Here is a 19,190-nt window from a genome sequence, read left to right as displayed (position 1 = left end):
CTTAATGATCGTTATTGAAAACTTGTGAGAAGAGTTATGCTTAAAGGACGTCGTCTACCCTCAGGCGTCTCACGTGAATCACACAAAAGTTTAGCTATTCGCGATGCACTTCTTCGTAAACATTTAATAATCTTAGATAGTCCTATTTGGTTCAGATTGAATACAACTGAGCAATGTTGCGGGATGGGTCACACAGATAGTTTGTAAACAATATCTTTTTAGGCTGATAGCATTTTCTTAGCCACCTACGAATGAACCGCAGTCTATGAATGAACGTGCAGCGAGCATATGTGGTCATTCCATTTCATATCTCCAAAAATTGTTACACCCAGACGTTCGCTCGTCGACTGACTACAGTTGTGCCTCGTTAATATTGTAGCCGTAGGATATTATGCTTTGCGACTCGTGAAATGTATAGTTTTACGTTTCTCGACGTTTTAAGCAATTTGGCGCTCTTCGTCTTACTCTGAAATCTTATACAGTTCTGTCCGGATACTTGTGTGTGTTTTCCTTTTTTCAGAAAATTCTTCATTATAGATAACTGTACGACCTGCAAAATGACTGAGCCAATTATTAATACAGAGTGGTTAAAAATGAGTGGGACAAAAGAAAGTACTCCTGTGATTACAGCAATGTCTTTATTTCAGAAATAAATATGTAGACTGAAAGCTTACCTCTCACAGTTTACGTTTATAGCAATGAAACAGTGGAAAATCGCCGTTGTTTTTCGTCAGTGGTGTTACTATTCAGAATAGTGGCATCCGCAATCGGAAAGCTGTATTGCGTCATATAAAATGCAGAAAAACATCATCAATAATCGTTGTTCAAAGACATTTTCGGCCGAAGTTTAATGAAGTGGCACCACAACCTCTCAACGTTGCTAGATGAGCAAAGCTGTTTGAGGCGGCCGGCCGCTGTGGCCGAGCCGTTCTAGGCGCTTCAGTCAGGAAACTCGCTGCTGCTGCGGTCGCAGGTTCGAATCCTGCCGTGGGCATGGATGTGTGTGATGTCCTTAGGTTAGTTAGGTTTAAGTAGTTCTAAGTCTAGGGGACTGATGACCTCAGATGTTAAGTCCCATTTTGCTTAGAGCCATTTGAACCATTTTTTTAGTTCGGGGCGACAGGACGCACGTGCAAGAAGAAAACCACAGAATATCCATCCATCGAGACTGAAGTCGTGGAAAACATACATACGATCAACGTAAGACGATTCAGTAAATCCACAATTCCTTCCAGCGTAGAACTGAATGGGACGTACTCAGCAATGTGTACCCCAAGCGTTTGCAGTTCAAGGCTTGCAGAATTAAAATGTTGCTGGTCTTAAAACAAGCCGATAAACCAAAACGGAGAAAATAATGCATTTATTTTCAAGCAGCCCTGAAAAGAAGTACAGTGTCATAATAACGTTGACCGGTGTGTGTGCCGTGTTCCTGAAGGTCAGTACGTTCATGCAACATTATGCCTCACGACACCATCACACTGGCTGCCTCTATAGGTGAATGGTCAGTGGGACTAACTACCATGTCGCGGTCCCTAGCTCGATTCCCGGTGCTGCTAGGGATTTTGCCTTGGTGCGGGGACTGTTACGGGGTGCAGCACTCACTCTCCTGAGGCCAAGTGAGGAGTTACTCGACCGATGAGTGGCAGTTTCAAAATCAAGAAACCCGACGACAATCGGGAGAGTGGTGAGTTGACTACATGAACCTCCGTACCGCATCCGATGAAGCCAGTGGCACACAGTGACACATCAGTCCGTCGAGCCACGTGGACAGTTGACCAGATTGGGCCGTCTAGGCTCAGAAAGACGTGGACCGCCAAAACGATCATTTTCGACAGGTTTCCTGGGTGTAGTACTCATTCCCACTTCCCACCACATGAGGGTCCGTCCAGAATCTCTACTGAGACTGAATCTTCTCACGTCTGAGGAGAGCAGGTGACCTCACTCTTCACTGGTCCAGTCCCTACGCTTTTGACACCTCGTAAACGGTGCCGCCGGTGAGCGGTTGATAACGCGGAACGCAACGTACTGGTCGTCAGGCAAAGAGACCTTCACCATACAGTCGCCGTGCATGCTGCGTAGCAGTCCTGTTGAACGTGGCTGCAATTGCTCCTGCAATTTGACGTGAGTCCCTCCTAGTCTATTGCGCAACGCAGCAGTCATCTGCTGGTGTAGTTGAGCGTGGTCGATCAGCTCGTCTCCATCGGGCACCAGTGCCTCTGCTGCGGAACTCTCCTGATGCGCTTCGAACAATGGTGCGAGCAGTACCAAACTCCTAGGCTATACCCGACACACTTCGTCCTTCTTCCAGTTTACCGATAATTCTGCCCCATGCGAAGTTGTGCACATGTTGCCTCTGGGCCATGCTGTGATGAAGATCATCACCGCAGTGCGCTCTAACTGTTTGCTGATTAACGAAGAGTATGTTTTTCCGTTCTTTCAGCTGCCTCGTGTCTGGATGGCAGCTCCATTTAGCGCTGTAGTCGCGCTGACCTATCGCCATGACACTTAAAACCTTTTGCGCACGATTGGGAGTAATTAATATGCTGAGTTACTTTATCTAGAAGTGTATTTACTCGTTCTGGATGTATCTGTGTATCTGTCCCTCTCTACAGGCGTTAAAAAAATGGTTCTAAGCATTATGGGACTTAACATCTGAGGTCATCAGTTGCCTACACTTAGAACTACTTAAACCTAACTAACCTAAGGACATCACATACATTCGTGCCCGAGGCAGGATTCGAACCGGCGACCGTAACAGGCGGGCAGTTCCAGACTGAAGCGCCTAGAACCACTTGGCCACAGCGGCCGGCCGTTCAAAAACATAGAGGTCTTAACTTTGAGTACCGAGTGGTTACATTTAAAGTGCAGCTACTCACGGACGTGCAGGATGAGCTGTAATTATCGTATGGCAGCAAAATTTTGTGTTCATACTCATTTGTTAATGTGAAGTCGATTGACGATGAAAAAAGTTCCAGTTTTGGCCACCAGGTACAAATCTGGCGCTGTAGACTATTTCTATGACGGTATTACATCCACGCTGTCATTTGACAACCCTTAACGTGAGTGAACAGTGTGGCTATCTCGAAGAGAGACCACACGCTGTTAGTGAACCGTTTCTGTGAACGGCAGCTGTTATAGTGCTGCATTCAGAATTTCCGACTGAAAAGTCTGAGGAAGGTCCGATATCACTAAATGGTTAAAGAAGAAGGTAATGAAATTCTAAACCACGATTGAGCTTGGTTAATCACTTTGGAGAGGAAGGCATTCCATCCCGGTGGAAGTAATTGACGAAATTGCTATTGCTGTACGTGAGCATTCAGCAAGTGTCTAGAACAATGCTAGTGTTCGTGAACGAGAATTGTCCATCCCATGGTCGGCTGTATGGAAAGTTTAGCGATCTAATTTATACTGGTACCCGTAAAAGATCGAGAAAAGTTGTGATCCGCTCTGTAATTGCTCTTCGGTGTCTGGCACGGATCGAAGTTGATGACAAGTGGCCGGGTAATATTCTATGGAGTGACGAGGGACATTTTACATTAAGGGAACAGGGGATACACAGAACTGCCGAATATGAGGCTCTGTTAAGCAGCTTGTTGTGCACGAAAAGCCAACTGCACTCGCCATATGTGACTGCGCGGTGTGGATCCCAGAGCACCTTTATTGTCGGTCCATTATTATTTCAAGAGAATACACGCAGAGGGCACATCATGTCAACCGTGAGGGCTGCGTGATATCGAGAAGTTCTTGTACAGCATGTGATTCCTGCTCTGGAGGAGAGCAACTGTGTGGAATCACCGATTTCATGAAAGACGGGCAACACCTGATGTCGCTTGCTCAGTGAAAGATCTGCTAAATCCCTCCTTCCACGAACGTCTTATCTCCACACATTTCCTAGATGCATGGCATGCAACATCACCTGAGCTGAATCCAAGCAACTTTCGCCTCTGGCGATATCTAAGAAGGACGTGTTTACCAGGGACACGTTCGGTCTCTTCCTGATCTGAAGGCCAGTATACAGGAAAACGTTGCTCAGTCCGCACCAGAACTGCTGTGAGCAACTGTTGATCAATTCGTTTTATTGAAGCTGCATCTCGTTGACGTCTTCAGTGCTCTTATGGAACAAATTATGTAACCGGAAGTTAATAATAAAATCATCATTATGCCTTTCTCACTTCTTTGACCTTTTCTGCCTATGTCCCGTTTCAAACCCATGATATATAGGAACATTTGTATACGTCTGTCTTTCATTCACAGCACAAGATTTGCATCTGGTACCTAGAATTGGAACTAAATTTTTTTCCGTTGCAGATCGGTTGCACATTAACGCATAAGCATATCTGCCAAGTTCTTCTGCCGCACCACAGCTAACAGTCCACACAGGACTCTGTGGGTAGCTGCACTTTAATTATAACCACCGATATGTACTCCCCATATGTAGACAGCAATGTTGTTCATTATTAGGACATGCGTCCGGAAATCCTTGATTCAAAATTACGTTCTTCAAAACAGCGACATTCACCGGAACTTTATCCTCACTTCAGACCACAACTGCGAAACCAAGCATTTCCGAACGCATTTTGTAATGAGTGTTTACTGTCTACATGTGGAGAATAAACACCTGAAATTCTGCCATCTATTTTGGAAAAGCCTTCATGAAGGAAGGTAAAAAAGCCTAAGTTGGAGGTCATACAGATATTTGCAAACAGTTGCTCTTCACAGGTGCCATTCGAAATTACAACGGCAAAAGGGGGTGGTAAGTGTCTGCGGTACAGAAGTTACCTCCACGATACACCATAAGCTGGCTTGTGGAATATAAATGCAGATGTGTACGTAACAGATGCTCAGAGTGGTTCGGCTTGCTATCCTGACAGATCGCCGTTCAACTACTGAACGCAACGCAAAGAAGGAAAAGAGAGTTCAGGGTTTAACGTCCCGTCAACATCGAAATGATTAGAGACGGAGCACAAGCTCGGAATGTTTCAGGGATAGGGAAGGAAATCAGCCGCATTCTTTCAAAGGAATCAACCCTGCGATTTAGAGAAATTGCGGAATACTTGAATCTAGATAGCCGTAGGCGGATTGGAACCATCGTCTTCCAGAATACGAGTCCAAAAGGTAACCACTGCGCCAACTCGCTCATTACGCAGAACAAGGAGACTGCATGGAGCTGGGTTCCCACGTTTTGCCCGTTGGTGTTTTAAATGCATTCAGTGGAGCTCAAGTCACGTGACTGCGTGGTACTGGGTCGGCAGAGCAATACAAGCACTATAATCCTCGTACACTGTTCGTAAGACTCTTCTGACCTAGTTAGCGACTGATGTGTTCGTGGGCGCTACGTGCTGCCAGCTGGGTGCTGTCGACAAAGAGGCGGACGCACGCGACTGCACAGTAGGTTGTTGTACCGCACAACATTGACAAGGGAACCAGCAGAGCTGTTGATCACAGATTTTGATGAGTCTTCGGTATGTTGTAGAGGAACCTGCCCTGAGTACTTGGCAAGCGGCTTCTCATGTGACGATCCTCATTCCCGAGATAATCGATGTTGAATTTTTGTGGCTACTTCCTGCACCCGTAACGTTAGTCATGTTTCGACCAAGCGAGCGTAGTGCAGCAGCTAAAGTTCGCCGCTGTCGAGTTGGCGGTACGAGTTCAAGTAGTACGCGTATCATTAAATAATATATGCCAAGCAAGACTTGTTCAGAAACAGTCATTTCGCCGTCGTACCTACATTAATTAATCAATCACTACAGCACACGTCCTGCAAATGTGTATTCCGTTTGTGCCTCGTGACTAAAATTCTAAGTATCTGGATAGCTCCAAGAAATTCACAACGATGGACGAAGTATTTGCGGCTGTGAAAAGATCCCACATAGAGACGAAAGTACTCACCCTAATTTTAACCTCCAATACGTAATTAATATCGAACAATTCCAATTCCAGTTCCAATCGACGTACAATAGATCCTTTGCAGGACAAGGAGCGAAACCCGTTTATGTCCACAAAAAAGAATTTACCTACATTTGTCATTCCTTCACAAAACAATGCACTATAACTGCGTCAGGAAAGGTATTCCCATATGTTTTCTTAAATATGCGAGAACCAGCCGGAAATTTTGGGTGGAGTGGACGAGTTGTCTCACAAATTAATAAATGTAATTGTGACCTGCATGAAATTAGGAAAATTCACGGAAGTACTGTGCGAAGGGTTTTTAAAATCTCTCATTCTTCCGTACGTGGGACAAGGAAAATTTCTTTACGTTACTGATTCGTGGGGACAGCGTACTGATGAGATGTTTTGTGATCACATCTTTTTAGAAGAAAGGGAAGCATGCACTTACGCCGTAAAAAATCACCCCACACAAATGTACTCCGCTTTACGAACTCTTGATGTTTATTTTTACAGGCGGGTTAAAATTTTCATAACACAGGTTTTCTACTTGCTAAAGACACATAGAGAAATCGTTTCGAGGGAAGAGTCCATAATAGTACATTCTTTAATTCAGCAGCTATTTTGTAAACCTGCATTCACGGGAATGACCATATACGCGTGGTTCGCATCAAAGTTGGTCGAAGAGAGAACTATCTTTCGGAATTCAAACGAATTGCATTGTCCGGTGTAGGTTCTGAAAAATCCGTGTGCCTGCGAGGCAGTAGCTTTCATGCTCTACTAATTTGCGTTTCGGTTGCTTCTACGGCAAAAGATCCGTTCTATCACAGCAAGCGATGCAAGCAATAGCGAATAAGTCGATTCTGTAATCTATTCTGTAACAAATGGAATAGACATTTTAAGACAGTCTACTGTAATGGCTGATTTATTAATGGAATTACTGCGGCAAAAACTACTATTGCTGAAAACTTTTGCTTGACATATATTATTTAATTACTATAACCTGTACGCTGATACTGAAAAACAGAAGGTATACGGGAAAAATTTGAAACCGTACTAACAGCATGGCGGTTGTTAACCTTAACCGTGGTGCTGCGATCACTGGGTTGAAAAGAAACTAACGTTAAGAGACAGGAGATACGGATAAAATATCCACATCGGTTTTCGTCGAAACTAGAACTGGCATGAAAATTCGCTAGCTAGGCATTGAGGACCAGTCTCTCTACAACGTACCTACGAATCATTAAAATCCTTGGTTAAGAGATGTGATTGTACACTGAATACGTCGGCTGATGAGGCTTATGATGTACTCATGGCACAACTTAGACCTTACAGGGAGAGTTATACGTAGCTAGAAAGTATCAGTCTGTTAGTATAGGGTTTGCTTCACCAGACGCGGCATCCACCGTACTCGTATGTCTCTTAGCATACATTTCCAGAGGTGGAACAGTAACCTACTCCCCCTTCCCTTCGCTATCGTTTCGAAAACAAGAGACGTTAGAAGGAAAACGTTTATTGTTGCACGTCGTAGACGGTTCCCCGGCAACAGACGGGAAGGGACGATTGTATAGCAAGCTCATGTAGTGGCAGCTCCGTCAGTCAAGTTTGCTCGACTATGCTTCTATGGTGAGTTTGGTTCATTTTGGTTAGCTGGAAGTAGCGCTTACGCAAGTGACGGTTAAAGGCAGTTACTCTGATTATCTGCTCGGAATGTTTTCGGCGGGAACGCCGACGACCGCGCGTGTTTGTGGCATGTTATTATATTGGCAACTTTTGATGAGCGGATGCAGCTTTTCCTGTAAGGTAAGTGAATCACCTGGACAACTGCTATTTTGTGCTACTACTTCTGAGAGACAGGCTATTTCGGTTGGTAATAATTATATCTGGAGGAAATAACCCCCAGAAATATACATACTGTTGCTTTGCGCAACCTGCACATCTGGAAAGATGCGTGGGCAAAGATTCGAGTGGAGGAGGGGCATTAGGAATTTAAAAAATAACATTATTTGGACATGAAACCAAAACGATGCTCAAAACAATATCAATATACCAATCCAAACCGTGATGCTCCGTCCTGAGCGTTGTCACTTGTCCACAAGTTTCTACATCTACATCTGAATCTATATTGCTACTCTACAAACCACATTTAAGTGCCTGGCAGAGGGTTCATCGATTCATCTTTACAATAACGCTCTATTATTCCACTCTCGAACAGCGCGCGGAAGAAAAGAACACCTATATCTATCCGTATGAGCTCTCATTTCTCTTATTTTATCGTGGTGATCGTTCCTCCCTATGTAGGTCGGCGTCAACAAAATATTTTCGTATTCGGAGGAGAAATTTGGTGATTGGAATTTCGTGAGAAGATTCCGTCACAACTAAAAACGCCTTTCTTTTAATGATGTCCAGCCCAAATCCTTTATCATTTCAGTGACACTCTCTCCCATATTTCGCAATGATACAAAACGTACTACCCTTCTTTGAACTTTTTCGATGTACTCCGTCAGTCCTATCTGGTAAGGATCCCACCCCGCGCAGCAGTTTTCTAAAAGAGGACGGACAAGCGTAGTGTAGGCAGTCTCCTTAGTAGATCTGTTACATTTTCTAAGTGTCCTGCCAAGAAAACACAGTTTTTGGTTAGTCTTCCCCACAACATTTTCTATGTGTTTGCTCAAAGTTGGCTCGTTTCACTCTTCATTGGTGGCCCATGGTATAAGGAGGCTCCCTGTGACGAAGTACCGCAAATTTAAACTGCTTATTGGTGTTCTTGTCAGCTGATAGTGCAGAACATGCTATTCGGTTGAATGAGCCTTCTTGGAGTAAGTGTTCATACAGAGGCAAGGAGCGCTTGCTCATACCGTCTTAAAAGTTGGACGTATCGCTGAAATGTTGACTGTGAGGTTGAACTATAGTAGGAGTCTCCTGTCTCGATACTGCAAACTCGCTAATTACCCCCGATCGCTGAACCATCTGCATATGATAGCAACTCTAAACAAAAGCGGCCTTGCTGCCTGCGAAATTCGTGGGGCTGAATACTTGCGCTGGTAGCCTACTTCTCCGACTCCACCCCTTTCTACGACGATCACCAGACGCCTGGCAAAACCTCCCCTAGTCTGTGAAGAGAACCCGACACTACTGAGTCAAGCTCCATTCCAGGTGTTCTCTTGGTCACCTTCTTCGACTGCCACGCTGCTGAGGGTTCCACTGTTGTTCGTAATTGACTCCTAGCGCCCGAACTGATAGTGTGGAGAAATTATGCGGTGTCTGGATGAACATAAACGTCCCAGTGGCCTCCAGAAAGGCAGTGCGCAATTATGTGACGTTTTCTTTAGCTAGTTTGTAGATGCCGAACGTAACCTAGGGTTGTTGACCTCGCTCGATCACTACGAGGCAGATGTTCAATCTGTTGTGCCTCACAAAAGCAGTTGAATATTCACATGTCGTAGCTGGCGAGTATATCAATTTTACGTGCAACTTCTTCTGCTAGAGTAGCAATGAGCCTAAACTTGAAATGACCCAACGCCTGGAGGCTGCTGCTTCAGTGAGGTATTTCTGTAATTTTTCCTCTGTATCCCTCCGAAAACGAAAGAAAAATTCGGAGTAGGTATTAAAATTCATGGATAAGAAATAAAAACTTTTGGGGTTCGCCGATGACATTGTAATTCTGTCAGAGACAGCAAAGGACTTGGAAGAGCTGTTGAACGGAATGGATAGTGTCTTGAAAGGAGGATATAAGATGAACATCAACAAAAGCAAAACGAGGTTAATGGAATGTAGTCGAATTAAGTCGGGTGATGCTGGGGGAATTAAATTAGAAAATGAGACACTTAAAGTAGTAAAGGAGTTTTGCTATTTGAGGAGCAAAATAACTGATGATGGTCGAAGTAGAGAAGATATAAAATGTAGGCTGGCAATGGCAAGGATAGCGTTTCTGAAGAAGAGAAATTTGTTAACATCGAGTATAGATTTAAGTGTCAGGAAGTCGTTTCTGAAAGTACACTCCTGGAAATTGAAATAAGAACACCGTGAATTCATTGTCCCAGGAAGGGGAAACTTTATTGACACATTCCTGGGGTCAGATACATCACATGATCACACTGACAGAACCACAGGCACATAGACACAGGCAACAGAGCATGCACAATGTCGGCACTAGTACAGTGTATATCCACCTTTCGCAGCAATGCAGGCTGCTATTCTCCCATGGAGACGATCGTAGAGATGCTGGATGTAGTCCTGTGGAACGGCTTGCCATGCCATTTCCACCTGGCGCCTCAGTAGGACCAGCGTTCGTGCTGGACGTGCAGACCGCGTGAGACGACGCTTCATCCAGTCCCAAACATGCTCAATGGGGGACAGATCCGGAGATCTTGCTGGCCTGGGTAGTTGACTTACACCTTCTAGAGCACGTTGGGTGGCACGGGATACATGCGGACGTGCATTGTCCTGTTGGAACAGCAAGTTCCCTTGCCGGTCTAGGAATGGTAGAACGATGGGTTCGATGACGGTTTGGATGTACCGTGCACTATTCAGTGTCCCCTCGACGATCACCAGTGGTGTACGGCCAGTGTAGGAGATCGCTCCCCACACCATGAAGCCGGGTGTTGGCCCTGTGTGCCTCGGTCGTATGCAGTCCTGATTGTGGCGCTCACCTGCACGGCGCCAAACACGCATACGACCATCATTGGCACCAAGGCAGAAGCGACTCTCATCGCTGAAGACGACACGTCTCCAATAGTCCCTCCATTCACGCCTGTCGCGACACCACTGGAGGCGGGCTGCACGATGTTGGGGCGTGAGCGGAAGACGGCCTAACGGTGTGCGGGACCGAAGCCCAGCTTCATGGAGACGGTTGCGAATGGTCCTCGCCGATACCCCAGGAGCAACAGTGTCCCTAATTTGCTGGGAAGTGGCGGTGCGGTCCCCTACGGCACTGCGTAGGATCCTACGGTCTTGGCGTGCATCCGTGCGTCGCTGCGGTCCGGTCCCAGGTCGACGGGCACGTGCACCTTCCGCCGACCACTGGCGACAACATCGATGTACTGTGGAGACCTCACGCCCCACGTGTTGAGCAATTCGGCGGTACGTTCACCCGGTCTCCCGCATGCCCACTATACGCCCTCGCTCAAAGTCCGTCAACTGCACATACGGTTTACGTCCACGCTGTCGCGGCATGCTACCAGTGTTAAAGACTGCGATGGAGCTCCGTATGCCACGGCAAACTGGCTGACACTGACGGCGGCGGTGCACAAATGCTGCGCAGCTAGCGCCATTCGACGGCCAACACCGCGGTTCCTGGTGTGTCCGCTGTGCCGTGCGTGTGATCATTGCTTGTACAGCCCTCTCGCAGTGTCCGGAGCAAGTATGGTGGGTCTGACACACCGGTGTCAATGTGTTCTTTTTTCCATTTCCAGGAGTGTATTTGTATGGAGTGTAGCCATGTATGGAAGTGAAACGTCGACGATAAATAGTTTAGACAAGAAGAGAATAGAAGCTTTCGAAATGTGGTGCTACAGAAGAATGACGAAGATTAGGTGGGTAGATCACATAACTAATGAGGAAGTATTGAATAGGATTGGGGAGAAGTTTGTGGCGTAACTTGACTAGAAGAAGGGATCGGTTGGTAGGACATGTGTTGAGGCATCAAGGCATCACCAATTTAGTATTGGAGGGCAGTGTGGAGGGTAAAAATCGTAGAGGGAGACCAAGAGATGAATACACTAAGCAGATTCGGAAGGATGTAGGTTGCGGTAGGTACTGGGAGATGAAGAAGCTTGCACAGGATAGAGTAGCATGGAGAGTTGCATCAAACCAGTCTCTGGACTGAAGACCACAACAACATCCCCTCGAATTTGTTTATAGTCTGAGTGCCCCTCCAGCCACCCAGTGCTACCCCTCTCGGCCCCTCCATCTCCGTCCTTTCACCCAAAATTCCAAATGAAATTCGTAGAATGAATCTTTCTCTGTGGAAGTGATGTTACGGTGTGCTAGAATCTGGTTTCTAAACTGATGACGTGAAAGCCATACCGAATGACGCAGTGAGTGCTGAGGCGTTCTGGTGTGCCGACAGTGGGGGCAGTCGGCTAGTGGGTGGCCAGCTGGAGAACCTGCCCTTCATGGTGCTGCTGGTGGTGCGGCGGGTCGGCGTCTGCAGCGGCTCGCTGGTCTCCATGCAGTGGGTGGTCACGGCGGCACACTGCATCGAGCACTCGCGGCGCTTCGACATCCAGCTGAAGGCCGGTTACCGCGAGCCCACGGACGACGAACAACAGGTGCGTGGTCGCTATGCTACCGTACTACTGCTTGTATATTCAGCAAAATATGGGACGCATGAGTTCAGCGAGACAAATGTACTACCAGGTAATGGTAGAACACGTTCACAGCAGTGTGTCATAAAAATAATGCGTTTACTGTGAACGAACCAAAGAAGCTGTGGAATCTCCTCTCCGTGCAAGAGTTACGTTGAATCCTGCTCTTGACTCGGTGGTAGTTACAGCTTGCTGCAGTTGCTTCGCGAGTGTTCAGGGTATTTGAAGTGATCTGTCAAGTACGTTGCGAACATGTGCTGACGAGAATACGGAGAACGCTAAGGCCTTAAGATTTTGGATGGACCTTGGCGAAACCACTACTGTGACTTATGAGAAGTTCCAGGGCTTATGGAGAACGTTACCTACCCATGGTAGAAGTGATCAAGCGGCACTATTCCTGTTTAGCATATCGAGAATAGATAGGAGACTAAGCTTGTTGCTGAAGACGTCCACATACATACTCTGCAAGCTAGCATATGGTGCATGGCGAAGGGTACCTTGTACCACTACTAATCTTTCCTTTACCTGAATGATAGAATGAAGCCAAAACGACTGTCCATATGCCTCCCCTAACAGCCGTAATTTCTTTTATCTTATGTTCGTGGTTCTTGCGCGAAATGTACGTTGGCGACAGCGGAATCGTTTTGCAGTCAACTTCAAGTGCCCTTTCCCTAAATTACGTCAATAGCGTATCTCGAAAACAACGTCATCTTCCTTCCAGGGATTCCCATTTGAGTTTACGAAGCATTTCCTTAATACTTGTGTGTTGATCGAACCTAATGGTAGCAATTCTATCAGCGCGCTTCTGAATTGTTTCTACGTTTTCCTTTAATCCGACCTGGTAGCGTTCCCAAACATTGTAGCAGTACTCAAGAACAGACCGACTATTTCTATATGCGGTCTATTTTACAAATGAACCAAACATCCCCAAAATTCTCTCAATAAACCGAAGTCGAGCATCGCCTTCTCTATTACCGTCCTTACGTGCTCGCTCCGTTTGATATTACTTTGCAACGTTACGCCTAGACATTTAATTTACGTGACTGCCTCAAGCAGCCCACTACTAACGCTGTATTCGAACATCACATGTTTGCTTCTCCTACTGATCCACAAGTTGCCATTCATTACGAAAACTAGAAATTTTGCGTAGCTCGTCTTGTATCATCCTTCAGTCACTCCACGACGACACCTTCCGGTCTATCAGACATACAACAGTAGATCGCTGCACACCCTGCCCGTTGGGTCATTTATGTATATAGAGAATAAGAGGAGTCCTGGCGTATTTCCCTGGAAAACTTTCATCGATACCTTCGTTCCTTATGAACACTCGTCATCGACGACAACGTACTGGGTTCTACTACTTAGGAAATCTTCGAGTCATTCACATGTCTGGGAACCTATTCTGTATGCACGCACCTTCGTTTACAGTCTGCAGTGGGGTAGGCCGTGAAGCGGTTTACGGAATTCTAGAAATATGGAATCTGCCTGTTCTCCGTAATCCATGGTCGGTAGTGTATCATGCGAGAAAAGGTAAAGCTGAGTTTCGCATGAGAGACGATTTTTTAGTCCGTTTTGATTTATGGACAGAAGCTTGTACATCTCAAGGAAATTTATTGTTCTTGAACTGAGAATATGTTCAAGAACTCTGCAGATATTCGACTGTAAATTTTCGGGTCAGTTCTTTTGCCTTTGTGATATACAGGAGTCATTTGCGATATTTTCCAGTTGTATGGGACTTTGCCCTGGTTGAGACATTCGCGATACACGTCTTCGGTCTCCCCAAGTGGTAAGAGTTAGAAACAAGTGAAGTGCCTTGAGGGTCCAGATCGTCGATTGATTGTGAGAACGAGGAGAAGTTGGTAAAAAATGAACGAATTTAAGACTCACCCAATTATAACATAGGATATGGGCATCAGAAAAGTGTATTTAAAGATGGTTTCAAAGCATCTCACGACTGAGTAGAAGTACAATCGGGACGATGTGCCTCCTCGTATTCTGGAGCGCCCGCAGAAGAAACCAGAATTCGTTATCCGTGTTGCCACAAGTGATGAATAACGGGTTTTTTAATACGACGCCGATACAAAATGCCAAAGTCATGTGTGCAAACTTCGAACTGTGCCATCCCGAGACATGAGTAAATCCAATATCATTTCTGTGGTCATTTGTTTTCTTGGCAGTCGGTAGATCGTCTATAAAGAATTTATGCCTCCAGGGAAAACTGTAATTCTAGCTATCCGTGTGCCACAACCATTGCCAACACTTCGTAGCTGCTCTGCTACAACAGTGTCTGTTGCTCGGCACACTCTGTCAACTAATTTTCCCCTCCTTCCCTCCCCCCCCCCCCTATGTTCACCCCCTGTGACTTCCTTTTATCCACCCGCGTTGAAAAATCGATTGAATGTGCGTGACTTCGGTACTTTGGATAAGACCCAGAAAACCGTAACTATGAGTTGAAAGATATCCCCCTGGAAGTCTTCGAGAGTTGCTACGAAGACTAGAAACAACATCTCTGTCAGTCTTTAATTGATGAAGGGAACATTTTCGGAGGAAACAAGACTGATATGTAAAAAGAATGAAGTTTATGATTACAAAACGATTTCTGACACCTGAAATTTTTCCAACAGATCATGTCCAGGAATCTGTCGACGAGGCACTGCGCTTCGAGTACTTTGTACTTATTAGTCTCCATGCACTGTGGAAACTGAAAGCAGTTGGTAACGCATCATGCATCTGCACCCCGAACATACCCTCTTCCCGCTTCACCTTGTAGCGCCTGCGTAACAGTAATCGTCCTCTGATGCCAAGTTGGAAGGAGTTACTTTCTTCGCTAAGGAATTTATCTTTATAAACGATGATGGCGAGGAACAAACGAGTACTTCACCATAGATACCGAGAGGTTATAATTAAAGTGAAGGTACCCACGCAGGTCCAGTATGGGCTGTAATTATCGTATGGCAGCGAAACTTGGTAGATACGCCGATGCGATAAGGCGGAACTGATTTATGCTAGAAAAAAATTAGTTTCAGTTTTGGCCACCGGGTGCGAATCTGGTGCTATACACTGTATGACGGTATGATATCCACGCTGCCATTTGACAATTCATAGAGTGAGGGATCAGTGTGGCTATCGAGAAGAGAGATGGTGTCTTGTTAGTGAAACTATCTTATGTGAACATCAGCAGTTACAGTGCTGCATTGAGAGAATATCGCTGATTGAAAGGTCTGAGGAGAGGCCTGATATCGTTAAATGGGTTCAAGAAGATGATACTGAAATTCAAACACATAGGTGAACTTGGTGCAGCACCTGAAAGAGGATGTCGTCCCATCCCAGTGGAAGTAATCAGCGAGGTTGCTGTTGCTGTAACTGTCCATGCAAACGTACTTCGGGTGGCGTTAGTGCTCATGCAATGTCACGACAATTGTCCATCCCAATAGAAAGTTAAGCGGTCTATTTTACACTGGCACCCGTACAAGATCCAGACAGTGCAGCAATGAAAATTCACGATACGCAGCAACGTTCTGAAATTGCTCTTTCCTTTCTGACACTGATCGAAGTTTATGTGGCAGGGGATCATTCCATGATGAGGAGAGACACATTTTAGGACTGCAGTGAATACACAGAACTGCAGAATTTTTTCGTACTGTTAAACCGCGTGTTGTGCACGAAGAGCAGTTGCACTCGCCGTATGTGACTGTGTGGTGTGAATTCACATGGACCTTTATTCTCGGTCCTTTCTCCTTTGGAGAGAATATACCCAGAGGGAATGTGTGGTGTACCATGACGTCAGCAGTTTATCGGCACCTTGTTGTACAACATGTGATTCCCGCCTTGGAAGAGCGCAGCTGTGCGGAGACCAATGTTTTCATGCACGATTGGACAATACCTCATGTCGCTCGCCGAGTGAAAGATCTCCGTGTTATCTCCAGAGATTTTCCAGGTGGGTACCCTGCAAGATCACCTGGTCTAAATCCGCATGACTGTTGACTCTGAGGATATCTAAAGCAACCCATTTACGAGGGACACGTTCGGTCTCTTCCTGATCTGAAGGCCAATATAAATGAACTCGTTGCTCAGATTCCACCGGACTTGCTGCGAGCAACTGTTGATCACGTTCTTTTGCGAATGCAGAATCCCGTCGACATCTCTGGTGCTCAAAGTGAACAGATGTTGAAATCGGCGTTAATAATAAAATCAGTTGTATCTGAAAGTCGCTTGCCCGGAATCGTCATGCATGCATGAACTTTGATTCGTATTCAGAATAAGATAGGCACTGTAATATCTTATTGATCTGCCGAATCCGGTCAAGCAACTTTCAATTACAGCGTCTCACCTGTACGGAAGTACACATAATGGATCTACGAGAACAGGTCGTAGACGCATGGTTGACGACATATGGAGGTTTGGGGTTGGCCGGGTGTCGTGCATTGATAGCGAGGTTCCAGTCCCGGTCTGTCACAAATTTTGATTGTCGTCAATCCATTCTACAGCTGATGGTCGTCCTCATTCACAATTGCGAATTCATTTAATGTATTTAATAACGGCTGTACTCGCCGCAGTGCCTGTTCCTTTGGACGTTTGGACATTTCAGGTTCTATCTTCTCCCGCGATTCCTGTCCCAGGAAGCATGGGATGTGTCACAACCCGTCCACCCGACTGCTAGTGGCTTGTCAGTGATTTGTATACGAGTCCTGTACACGGTAGGTAGGGAGCAGGGAGGACTCTGGGTCCCCCTAATCAACTGGTTCGAGGTGGTGTCTTCGACTGAAACTGAAGCTGAGCCACCGGAACTCGCTTTGGATGTTGGGAAATCTGCTTTGTTCTGTGTGAAGAGGAGGCAAACACCGGAGGACTGAGGTCTACTCGTCGGCAGTTCAAACGTCTGACGAATAACGGTATCCCGTAGGGAAATGGCAGCAGGACACATGAAGGAGCACCAGGCGCACCAGTGAGTACGCCCAGGGGCCTCATTGAGCATGTTGAAGAGACTATCCTGACAGCCATTGGGGGAACAGGGTGCAATCAACAACAGATTATGGCGGGCGTTGATAAAACTGTACCGGTCGTCTGGGCTCCGTGGGAATACTTTGATTGTTCCTGCGACTCGCAGAAGAGGTTGAGAAGACAAGCCTGGAGCACAGAGTTTCACCTAAGCTCTCAATTTGTAGCACTCTCCCCAGAACTGATCGCGACTCCCTGGTTCGGAGTCGAGTAAAAGGATTGAACAAGAGACCTCGGAAGCTCTGTCACAAGCTTGAGAACTGTAGGATCCCCCTACACAGATCAAGTGAGCACTACACATCAGAGGCTGCTACCCAAGAGGCACTGTGTGTGGAGAGGCGAGTCTCCATCCAGTCAAGATAACGATAATTGTATAACTGTACGATCCAAAGGAACGACCTCCCTCCTCCCCCCCCCCCCCCCCCCCCGACAGGCGAGAGAAGCGAGAGAATTAAAATCCTTGTAGTTAGCTGCTGAAGCATTCGAAACAGTCCCCTAAATTGAAGTGCTCTTTAAGAGCAGTGAATATCACGTAATACTAGCTACAGAAAACTGGTGGAAACATGAATTAGGTAGTGCGGCATCGGCAGCACTTTCAAATGCGCGCGCCACCAGTTACGCCACCGCGTCTCCCTCAGCCGTCACTGGGACACCCGTGACACGAGGGCGCTACTACGAATGATTACGCCGCTGCCATAGAAATGCATGCACCCCCTCTCCCGTACTTCAGCGGCGGATTACTCAAGTTCGAAGATTTATGCACTGAGCACATTTTCTGTGTTTGGCAGTCGAGCAACATTCACAGACTTTCATAGTGGCCAGGGTTCGACATCTTCTGAATATAAATTATATCGAAGAGCGACAAAAAAAAAAAAAAAAAAGGTTCAAATGGCTCTGAGCACTATGGGACTTAACTGCTGTGGTCATCAGTCCCCTAGAACTTCGAACTACTTGAACCTAACTAACCTAAGGACATCACACACATCCATGCCCGAGGCAGGATTCGAACCTGCGACCGTAGCGGTCGCGCGGTTCCAGACTGAAGCGCCTAGAACCGCTCGGCCACACCGGCCGGCGAAGAGTGACAGATTTATAAAACTTTTGTATCTGTTTAGATTTCTGCGTTCAAATCTAGTGTTAGCAACTGACGCTACAACTTTAGCAACGAAGTTGTGTACTACTTTTAGTGTTTGATGTTAGATGCAGAATAGATTACTATTTGGATTCTCTATTCATGATCAGCATCTGTTCCTCGCACAAGTATCCACTAAATAACCTCACAGCATGTAAAGAAAGACATAACAGACAGCAGTGAGATTTTTGTGGAAAATTTTGTGTGTATATTGCCAAGGGCAAGCTAATGGGAAATAGAGGCGACGTTTTTGTCGTAGTAAACAAGAAACTCTAATCCATCGAGGGAGAGATTGAAGCTGCGTGCGAGATTGTTTGTCAACACAGTACCATCTGTGGGCATGAACAGACCACCAGTCTCACCTCTAGATGTAACCAAAAACTTAAGGGAAAACATGCTGTGATCATTAGTGGAGACTTTAATCATCCAACAATCAACTGGGAACAGATTTGGTAGTGGTGGGCGTGACAAGACATCCTGCGGAACATTACTACATGCCTTCTTTGAAAACTACATAGAACACATATTTCGCAACACCACTCACGACGGAAATACGAGTGTATTACATCTGTTAGCAACGGATAGAGCAGATTTCTTTGAACATGTCCACATCGAAACTGGTAACAGCGACCATGAGGTGGCTGTGCAACAATGACTACAAAAGTATAAAGGACACCCAAAACAAGTAGAAAGATATATACGTCCAACAACCAAGATAAAAAAAAGCAGTAGTGTCATATCTCAATGAAGAATTTGAAACTTTTAAAACAGGACAGGAGCATTTAGAGAAATTGTGGATGAAATCTTCGACTACCGTCTTGACTACTTGTCAAATGATCTTTCACAAAACCAAAAAAAAAATTCAG

General features: G+C 45.9%; 1 protein-coding gene across 1 annotated transcript in view; it reads left to right on the top strand.

The window, feature by feature from the left end:
- LOC126458141 (snake venom serine protease pallase-like) overlaps positions 1-19,190 on the top strand; it is a 65,835-nt gene that overhangs the window by 22,397 nt on the left and 24,248 nt on the right. Inside the window, exon 2 of the mRNA XM_050095030.1 lies at positions 11,957-12,158. Coding sequence (XP_049950987.1) covers positions 11,957-12,158 — 202 coding nt within the window. The remainder of the gene's footprint in view (positions 1-11,956; positions 12,159-19,190) is intronic.

The sequence above is a fragment of the Schistocerca serialis genome, chromosome 1, assembly GCF_023864345.2.
Source record: "Schistocerca serialis cubense isolate TAMUIC-IGC-003099 chromosome 1, iqSchSeri2.2, whole genome shotgun sequence".
Classification (NCBI taxonomy): Eukaryota; Metazoa; Arthropoda; class Insecta; order Orthoptera; family Acrididae; genus Schistocerca; species Schistocerca serialis.
This window is presented reverse-complemented; position numbering and strand designations above follow the sequence as displayed.